General features: G+C 39.7%; 1 protein-coding gene across 1 annotated transcript; it reads right to left on the reverse strand.

Annotated features, from left to right (window-relative positions):
• Window positions 1–42: 42 nt before the first annotated feature.
• CCDC112 (coiled-coil domain containing 112) lies at window positions 43–8,915 on the reverse strand. Its single transcript, XM_039566794.1, has 10 exons — window positions 8,813–8,915; window positions 8,361–8,476; window positions 7,083–7,204; window positions 5,418–5,507; window positions 4,017–4,092; window positions 3,042–3,432; window positions 1,848–2,246; window positions 1,067–1,162; window positions 336–454; window positions 43–258 (listed from the first exon to the last, which is right to left on the reverse strand). The coding sequence occupies exons 1-10, from the start codon at window positions 8,858–8,860 to the stop codon at window positions 228–230; spliced, it is 1,488 nt and encodes a 495-aa protein (XP_039422728.1). The 5' UTR covers window positions 8,861–8,915; the 3' UTR covers window positions 43–227.
• Window positions 8,916–10,518: the final 1,603 nt, after the last annotated feature.

Below are 10,518 nucleotides of genomic sequence, written 5' to 3' on the forward strand. Positions count from 1 at the left end.
CGCGGGTGGCAACCGTCCGCTTAAGGAGCCGTCACAACCGGCTGCAGGGAAGATGCGCTTTTAATGCCAAGGGACATCATAGCTGGCCGGTCTGATAGCCGGCATGTCAAACCCGACACTCGCAAAATACAGAGGTAATACACGTCATGGGTCAAGGAACTCTGTGCCGGCTCCCGGGAAGCGCTGGCTGCTGCTTCGTCCTGCGACAGGGACAGGCTGGTGCGCGGCTACAACCCTCCTCTCCAGGCTGGGACAGCTCTGACAACAAAGCAAAAAGGCATGAAGTACAGAAGTGCACTTCTGTCGTGCTGCACATCCACCGGTCCCCTCCTCACCTCTGAGGAACGCCCAGCTGCGGTTCTGCAGCTCCTGGTGTCGTCTCTTGCCTACGTTCTTCCCAGCCTTTGGTAGGTCTGTTCAACCTGGATCGGTCTTTGGTGACCCGAATCTCGACCTCAGAGTGAAACAAACAACCAAAACTCTAATAAGTCTTTTTCGTTCATCACAAAAGGAGTTCTGTTATGCTCACTGGGTCTTTATCGTAGTAGCAGGTGCAGAATAAACAACACAGCTGGCCAGCCAGAAAGAGACACTTCCCTCCACGCTACCACAGGGAACAGGAGAAGGGTGAAAACTAAGGGTGGCAGCAGCTGCTTGCTGTCGTTGAATTTTAATAATTTAAAAGATTAAACTCTTGTAAAACCCAGTGTATGTAAAATGCTTCTGGGAGCCAGCCTACTTATTTAACCAATGGTAAAAACAATTTCGAAAAAAAAAAAAAAAAAGCCACCACCCATACTGCAGCTCGCTTTTATGACCTGTAGGCCTTACCCAGTGAAATACTGCAATGAGATACATAAATTCTCAGGATTTTTTCCTACTTTTTTGAACACTGGAACAACTATGCCTGCTGCAATTTAGTCTCCTGATAACGGGGCATGACTTTTTGTTTTCCTTTATGAACCATTTAGATAATTGAAAACTACTGCTTTTTAGATGAATGAAGAAAAGTCTGCTTAAATCACCAAGCTGCACACATCTCCAATTAGAACAAAGAAAAAGTTACCTTCTCTCTTAATTTTGCCAATCTTTTTTCTTCTTCTTGTTTCTCTGTCTCTTTAGCGTGTTTCTGTAAAACCCTTAGTTCCAGTTTATGTAGATCCTGAAACATAATGAGTGGAAAAGCAAACTTCTCTTTGGAAGTAAAACAAATGATACAAAACTACACATGCAGCCTTTCTACAGCTTTTTTTTTTCTTGTTTTGAAATTATCATAATAGTAAAGTTTCACTAGCTACATGTGATAGCTTGTCCTGCACAAAGACATTATAGTTACATGGCTTGAAAAAAACCCCCAGTAGTTTCAGCTATTTATAAAAACTTTAGTGTGAATACAGATAATAATATCAGTTCTCCAGTAATTGCATTTACATTGGTATGGGATCTGACTTTACCTAACAGGTACTGAAACCCGCAGGATATTCAAACAACTCTTTCTATCTCCTATCTGAATACAACACTCAGGTCCTCTGACATCTTCTTAGGCAACACAGCCCAAGCAGTTTTTCCCAAGTAAATTATTTACTGAAGAAATAAAACCACTTCTATATGGATAAAGAAATATGAGCTTGAGTAATCCTGCAGAATTTAGATATTGAAGAAAATGAGCATCTTTGTTTGAAATCAAGTTTCATACTGTTTGTCTGCAATAGATGCTGTTACTTGTATCAATAATGGATTTACATTAATGAAATTTGGATTTTAAAACCTGTTTAACTGATTATATTGTAGGAGGAAGTCGCAAATTTAAAACAACAACATGCAAAAATGGAGATGAAATTACGCACATGCTCTTGAAACTTAGAAATTTCTTGTGCAGCAATTTGCTTCCTTTCCTCCTTTTCAGTTTCCTCTCTCGTCTCATTTTCAAGCTTTTCAAGTTCCTCCTTTACTTTTTTTTGCAAGGTATTCCTTTCCAACAGTAACTTCAAGTGGCTTTGGCACTCTTGTTGTTGCTTTTTCTCTTCTAGTTTTAGTTGTGATGCTTGATCCATTGCAAATGCTACTTCTTGCTGTTTCTTCCAGACTTCAACTGCTGCTTGTTTTCTTTTTCTTTCTTCTACTTTTTGCTTCTGAGCTTCTTCACGCTGTAGCCATCTTTCCTTGAGCATTTTTTCTGATTTCTCTTTCTCCTTCAAGTTTCTTTCTTTTTCTTGCTGTTGCTTTTCTTTCCACTTTTTAATTGACTACAAGAGACCATAGGGAAAAAAATCCAAGGTTTCCATGAAAATCTTACACATTCACATTGATTCAGTCTGATGAAGACTTATGTTCCAAGGACACACACTACACAGAGGAATTAAAAGTCTGTTGAAGGCAAAACTTAAAGCCAAGAAGTACCTGTATCTGTTTTCTCACTTTATTTTTTCTATTTTATGGATCACACAAGCAGGTTTAACAGATGTCTGCTAAAACTGTTTCAGATATGGCAATCATAATAACTCTGGGTAGTTATGAATGTCGATATAATATGCTTTTTTAAATGCAAACATATTACAGTTCTTACTTTTTTTCCAATTAACCCACTGTTTTATAGTAGTTCTTATGTGAGTATATCTTTTATTACTGGATAGTTCTTGAGGGAATCATAATTCTGTATGTCAGTCTGTCGTATGTGTATTGCTTATAGGTGGGACAGACATTCTTAGGGACAAATGTAACAGGAAGACAGGATCACTTACAGCTCTGGGCTTGGCACCTAACCTGCTAATCACTGACATCAAAAGCATTTATAATATACTTTGGCAGTACACATCCCACTTCTCTGTGTTGTTAGCTCTATGCTCGTTTGTAATTATTTTTTAAAGACAAATACTTTGGCAAGTTTGGGATGCTAAAGACCTCAGTTATATACCATCAACTGTAAGACAAATCTGCCTAGCACTACTACCAGAGAGGCAGATACAAAAATAAGACAGTATGCATTTTGAAAATAAGTGCTTTTTCTTAAATCTCCAAAAGCCCTAGAGGGGTTATTTTACCTCTTTCTTTCTTTCATGTAAAATTACAAATTCTTGATACCATTTGTCATGCTGTTCTATATCTTCTTTTGTTCTTCCATTGAGATACTCAAGGGCTTCATCCATGTAAGACAGCCTTCCTCTGTATTTTGTCCGTATCTTCAGAAAATTTTGATGATCATAATCATCCCAGCCTCCTTGCCGCCCTCCTGTTCGCTGAAGAAATCTTTCAAACTCTATTACTTCTTTGGGTAGATGATTTTCCAGTGTTTTATCAACTGTGACCCTGGCTGATGGTAATTTCAAAACTTTTTCTGCTGTTGAGCTCCCTAATACCCACAGTTCCACTTTTCTCTCAAAGAGACTGAGCTCATTAATGGCAGCTTTTTCCTCTTTCAAAAGCTGTTGATATCTGAAAAGAGACAAGCACTGAAATGTAAGGAAAAAAAAACAGTATTCATTGTCCATTCACCAAAAATGAATTTTGTAATTGTTCAATGCCACACAAAAGCTATTCTTCAAAGATTAAGAACTGAAGTGGTAACAGCACAGTTATAATGATCCGATAATAAAGCACTACACAATGAGAATTAAGTTACCCTTTTACTGAAAGAACACATTTATGGCATGCATACAATTAACTCAATCCCCTCCTGACACCAGTGGAGAGAAAAGGAACCCCCCCAAACCGGCTTAGACAACACAACAGCAACAACAAAACCCCTACAATCTAATCTCTTCTTCAGCCTTTCCCTAGAAAGGTTATTCATAGGCAAATCGTTGTTACATTGGAATGCTGCAATAGCTGTATAAACAGCCTCCCTAAAAGGCAGCTTACCAAGATTCTAATGCTGATAGCTTGTGCTTTGATATACATACCATGAGAATCACTACCAAAAGAGTAAATCATAAGAACAGTTTGCTAGATTAATGCAAAGTTTTCATTGTGTCTTATGAAAGCACTTTTTCTAGTAGCTGAAGCATGGATAAACATACATTTGCCTCTGTTCCTCTTTAAAAGCATTGATTGCATTTTCAATTTCTTCCATCATTTCCTTGATCTTGTCAACAACTAAAAAAGGAAAAGAAGAAAAAATTATTTAACTTAAGAAGTCTACAGTGTTTATCAGCACTGTCCAGAAATGCAGGACTTGTGGAGACTTTCAGGACACATATTTCTGTGTACAAAAAAGCATGCATTTCCATCTCGCACAGCCTTAAAAGAGAAACTCTTATTTATTCAAAAGGTGTGTTTAAGAAGTGACTTAGGTAACTGGATGCAAATCCCGATATAAATGTTTATTTCCATTAAAGAAGTCTCATCTTGACTGAGCTTCAACTGATTCCCAGAATAAGACAGCCTTATCCTAGAGTTCCACGTTTGTTTTTTATAACAATACAGTTAGTGACTTAAGCACACTCAACTCTGGTTTATACCAGATTGTAGCAATCCTATTGAACCTGAATCCTATTGCCACTGCTTTTACAAAGCTGACAAAGAAACATCAAAGTAAGACTTAGTCCTGTACTGTCAGCGTGCTGTAGTCCTGACTTTAAGAGGGTAATACTGCTGTCCAGGGAAGATCTATTTTGCACTGGTACAAAATCCATCCATTAGATTACATTATATTATTAGATTAGAATCTGTTTTACATCAGCACAACATCTCTATGGACGCACTGAATGTGTAGTTTAAATAACCTGTATTTTAGTAAAGCTATATAATCTAAACCTCTTATTTCAGCTTTCATGCCTTGTTAGTTCTTAGTATCTTCACTGACAGTTTAAGAAGATAATGATTTTTTTTAGATAAAACACTGAATAAATGAAATGGGATGCATTTTATCCAGCATCAGCAAGCCCTCAGCTAGTAGGAAGGCCTCTACCTGAGCTCTGCAAAATAGTAGATACCACATGAGAATGGTTCTTTCAGAGCCTATTTCCCTAAAGCTTTAAAACATCCAAACTGAACAAACTGCTGCAATATTTTCTGTAGAATATTCCAATTTACATTTCAAACCATGTGGTGGCTAGAAATGAGTTCCGTGAAGAACCTACCCTGTGACCTCTTACCAGATCAAAGGGAGTTACAGGGTAGTAGAATACCAACTTTGTTTTACATAAGGCAAATGTTACAGATGGGAAATCTAGCTTTCAACAGCCTCAAGGAACAAACACACACCACTTGTAAGATAAAGTAAGTTTCTGATAACACAGAACTGCAGAGTCTTTCACCATTTCTTAGGTTTCTGCAATTTCTAGGTTTAGTCTTCCCTTTCCAGATTCCTGCAAAATCATAAAGACTGGAGGAGTATCCCAACTCTGCAGGAGAAAGACAACTATGCAAGAAATCTGTCTGTAGAGGAAAATGTTTTTAAATCTGACATCATGACTTACACTCTGGTGTAGGCTTCACATCTTTTAATTGTTGCTGAAGTCTCTTCACACTGTTCTGTATTTTTAATAGCTGCTGCAGGATTTTAGCTTCTGTTAAACAAAATAAGGTGCTGATAATTCTAAGTTTCTTTTGCATTAAATTCAGTACAAGAACAAGAGCAATGAAGTGTCCAAAATAAACCAGGGGTTTGATCTAAGCAGGGACAAAATTCTGTTTGATGATAAGAAACTGCCATAATACTGAACATTTTAACTGGTAACTGCATGTAGCTGACCATGCAGTTAACAGTTAAAATGCTTAGTATTTTAGAGGGGAGATTCCTAAAGGGAAGCTTGGAGAATATTGCCTATGTAGGTGATAGCTTCTAGGGTTTTGAGGCAAACTTTGACTTAGGCTTCAAAACACTCATTTATGAAGAGAAAACAAACTTTGAAAGTGTATATGAATGTACTACTTCAGTAAGATTAATTAATTTGTTGTGTTAAATAGAGAAGAATCAATGTTTTCTTGCCCTCCAAGTATGTGTGGACTTATTTGCATTGTTACCACTTGGTTCCTCATGAGACCATACAGTACTGAAGAGGATGAAGTTCTGGATACACCTTAGATATTAAGGAGCTGTATCTTCTATCCTAAAAGATTTGGATTAAGGAAGGTATAAGGAAGGTACACATTCCTGCTGAGACCACAGAAAATCTAAAAGCACACAGATCATGCTGAAAGACCTGAATGCAGTAAATGGGAATTGGGGGCTGTTGTACACTTTTGCATCTTTTAGGATATACTCCTTCACATCTGACATGTAGTGCCTGACACTTCACATCACTGTCCTCTTTATTATCTCATAGCATCATCTCCATCCATGTTCCATGCTCCCTTCTTAATCATGGAAAAAATTCTGAACTTATTAGCTTAGTCATTCCTCAGAAACATTTATATTTCTTAAGGACTGCAAGATGCAAAGGATATTCTAAGATTCCTTAAATAAAAAACGTACATCAGAACACACGCAAATTTGTAAGATGAGGATACTTTTAATTGTTTCTACATTCCTTTCCTTTCTTCAACTTATTTTGATCTATATCAGATGGCATAGCATGATTTATGTGATTACTTTTGAAAGCATTCAAGTACTGTAAGTAAAGAGAGTAATTTTTTTCTTGAGTTACATTATCACCTGTAAGTGGAACAGATACTGTAGGACTGTGTAACATCTCACAGCACTATCTGAACTAGGAATATTCAAAAACTAAAAAACTGCAAACACAGAACAGTTTAAAAGTATATTTAAAGGCAGCAATCAGTATGTGAATGCTGAGGTAAGAATATTTTTATTGTACCTTAGCTGGACTACATTATATTTTGCAGTATACACCCAAAATTGATTCAAAGTGTTTTTAACAGTACCTTTTCACCACAGTCATTTTACATTGAAGATTAAAAGAGAACAGTTAATAACATAGGGGGCCCAAAATTTTTATGCTCCTGAATTTTGCAAGTGAATTGTGTGTTTATAAGCACATGGTGAAACACTACACTTACTAGGATCTATCTTCCACCTAACTCATCTCTCTGTACTACCGGTTTTTAAACCATTTACAAAAACAACACCATATAAAAGGGGGGAAAAAAAACCAAACAAGCCCAAATAAAACCCCACTTACTTTCCGTTTTCCTGCTGACAGTCATGCTGCGTTCCAGTTCCTCTAGTAATCTGTATTCTACCCTGAAATCACTCTTCCTATTATAAAGGTGTCCATTTCTGTCTTTTTCTATATTTGCAAGCCTAGGAAGAAAGGGTGCCACACTGAGTAAGGCACAAACACTTAGCAAAGCCCCAAGATTTTCCAAGGTTATTGTGCAGCCAAGGCTGTGTTAACAGGAATATCTTAGATTTTATACAAATCCATGGTTTGTTCCTACAACTGTTTTCAAAGAAAATCTTTCTGCAGCTGTAACACTACACACCACTCAAGCACTTGAACAAGAGAAAGAAATTAACAGGGAAATCACCTCACTGGCAAGCAGTGGTTTACGCACTGAAATTCTATGTGCATGCTTATTCTCTGGAAGCCTATGAGGATTTTCCCTGGAAACGCGCAGGCAGACAGGCTGTATTAACGCAGTGGCACACCTAGATGGAGCCCCAGCACAGACAACACTACAGAGGGACGCTGAGCCTCAGTTAAATGGGATGCCTCATTTCAAGCTGCTTGATCAAGAACATTACCCAGCAGTCAAATTTTGAGCCACAACCCAGGATCCAGGGTAATCAAGATGAATTCGATTCAGTCACATAGTGTAAAACACTGCTGTGAGATTTAAGTACCCTGTTTAATCAGGATTCACAACTGCAAACCTCTCCTTCAGTCAGATGGCTACATTAGCTGTTCCCCATAAAGCTCACCTGTTTGAGAAGAAATCTCCCTGTTCTTTCAGATGCCAGTGTAGTTGTAATCAGCACTTGGTCAAGACGTGGGGAAACAGATTTAAATCACTTCTGTGCCTCAGCTGTCTTGACCCCTTGTTTTCCAAAACAGTGGCCTAGATATTTTAGATGAAGTCTTTCAATATTCTGCTACTGCAATTCCCCTTTTGTTGGGATGTCTTAAGGGCTTTAGGTGCTTCGAGGATCAGCACAGCTAAGTAGGAAAACTGAGAACTCAATTGTGCCACACACACACACTTCCTTTTCTTTGCACCTAAGAGTATCAGTTCTTACTAAAGAACATGACTGGCCTAAGTCCAAATTGTAATTGGAACAATGGGACATTTTGGAGGTCGTAAGCCTATCCTGAACTTCTGTAACAACCACAATAATCTGAGCTCCTGAAAAGGAAACCTTTAGCCTAAAGACTTCATTACCATATATTCTTAATTTGAACCTCGAGTTATTGTTACCTCCAGAACAGAACGAAAACATGATGAAGTGTTTAACTTACTGAGCTTTTAGCTTTTCTGCAGTTCTTATGAATTCAACTTTCTTAGCTCGTTCAGCTTTCATCCTCCAGCTCTGAAATTGTCGGCCAGCACCTGCAGTACTGGAACAGCTCTCATTCTGTAGATAACAAAATCAACTGTTATTTACAACCAATTTTTTTTTTTTTTTTTTTTTTTTTTTAATGCTCGTTGGTTAATTTCAAGCAAACAACACCACAGCGCAGAGTTCGCTTTTCTACTGCCGCGATTCAAGTAATTTTAAGCGGAAACTGAAGTGAGGCGTGACGCACCGGCGCACACACAGAAATGCCCTGCTCGGCAGAGACAGCCGGTTCCGCCACAGCGGCGCGGTGTCGCGGGCTGCGGACCCGCGGCCAGCCCCACACGCCCGCGCAGCCCCGGGGCTCCTCCGGGAGGCTCGGCCCCGCCGGGCCCGGGTGCCGGCGGCCTTTACCTGCAGCCGCCCGGCCGCCGCCGCCAGCGCCGGGGCCAGCGCGGCCATGTTGCCGCCGGCCCGCTGAGGGGAAGGGCGGCCGCGCCTCTCGCTGACTCCATTTAACTCTTTTCTTCCCTTCATCTGCTGCCGGAGGGCTCTTCTTACTGGCCTTGGTTTCAGTTATGTGGGGATTCAAGGGTTTGTAGTGATTGCTTCTTTCAGGAAAACTGGGATATACGCACATTATCCTGTCACAATCTAAAGAGTTCCCCATTATTCAATAAATTTTGGGGGGGCTCAAGATCTTGTTTCTCACTCGTGTACGAATCAAACTTTCAAATGAGTTGCCACTTAGCATTTCTGTGGAATAGAAATAACACTCATGCAGTGGCTTTCCTGCTAAAGAGATTTTTGGAACCGGTGTTTTCCCAGCTGCTGGACACAAACACATCCACAGATGCTGCCCGAAGGGCTTGCTGAAGACATTTTGTTGCCTAATTGATGTTTTTAACAGCACTTTCCAGATACATTTTTCCTCTTTCTATTTTATGACTATACTTGTTCTCTTTGTATTTGCTGAATAGGAATTGAAAGGAGAACATTTCAAACCTGAAAATATTCTTCAGCATAAAATAAAGAAGATTGTTCTCACAGACTGCTACTTGAAAGGCTTGTAGAAGTATTCTCTTCACAGCAGTGTTTCAAAGTCTTTTTTGTCTTGTCCTTCACTATTGGATGTAAGAGAAAAAAGTAAGTTGTGTTAGCATTTGCTTTCTGTTGGTGACTGTCAGGCCTTCCAAGTTCCCTGTTACTACGAGCAGCAAATTGGTCACTGGTCAGGGACTACTCCACAGGAAGCACCTGTTTTCAGAAAGTGCTTTAATAAGGTGTCTCCACTCATAGTGTAACTCAGATGTGTTCAGTAGTTCACCAGTTTCTGGATGGTGAATCTCTAGGACTGTTTTACTTTACTTGTGAGTTATTCAAAATCCTGAGGACTTTACACAGGTGTTCTGGAAACCATATGCAGGGATATTTCAGCTGTCGGAGCATAGTTAGGCTTGGTTACTTCTGGCTTTGGGCACCAGGGATTCGCACATCAAGTTGTGATGCTGGTATAAAGATGAACCTTGGGTTTCAGCTGTGCCAGGACCTTACTTCATTCCCTCTACAGAGCAGAACTCATTTCAGCCAGCATATGCCTGCAGTGGGTTCATTTTTACTGGGCACCAGGACTCCACAAAGATGCTCCATCACTTGTTCTGCTCAGCAGGACAGGGGAAGAAAATAAGATGAAAAACTCATTGGTTGACATCAAGGCAAAGGCCACACTGGGAAGCAAAAAGATTTATTCTCTAATTGCTCTTAGCAGGTAATGTCCAGCCACTTCTGGGAATACGTCCCCAGTACATGTAGTACAAGACAAACACCTTAATAAAAAAATTCACCACCCCTTAGCTTTTATTTTTACAACATCACATGGTATGGAATGTCCCTTTGGTCAGCTGTCCCAGCTGTTTCTCCCCTCCCAACCTCTTGCACACTCCAAGCTTGCTGGCCTTTGTGGGAGGTGTTGAAGACAGCCCTGATTCCACCTGAGTGTGCCCTGATGACCACACGGCCCAGCAGGAGCCCAGCCCTGGAGTGGTCTCAACTGTTGTGGCCACAAACACAAAGCACAGCTGTTTTCAGACTGCAACAGGGAATATTCGCTCTATTTCAGC

The sequence above is a fragment of the Corvus cornix genome, chromosome Z (assembly GCF_000738735.6).
Source record: "Corvus cornix cornix isolate S_Up_H32 chromosome Z, ASM73873v5, whole genome shotgun sequence".
Classification (NCBI taxonomy): Eukaryota; Metazoa; Chordata; class Aves; order Passeriformes; family Corvidae; genus Corvus; species Corvus cornix.

Bases quoted from the DNA above. Each gene is read 5' to 3' on its own strand.
- CCDC112 (XM_039566794.1), bottom strand. From the start codon at position 8,860: ATGGCCGCGCTGGCCCCGGCGCTGGCGGCGGCGGCCGGGCGGCTGCAG. The intron at 5,508-7,082 runs GTAAGTGGGGTT...TTTGTTTAACAG, and splicing joins TGTCAGCAGGAAAACGGAAA to AAGCTAAAATCCTGCAGCAG. The intron at 1,163-1,847 runs GTGCGTAATTTC...ATTATGTTTCAG, and splicing joins TTTCTAAGTTTCAAGAGCAT to GATCTACATAAACTGGAACT.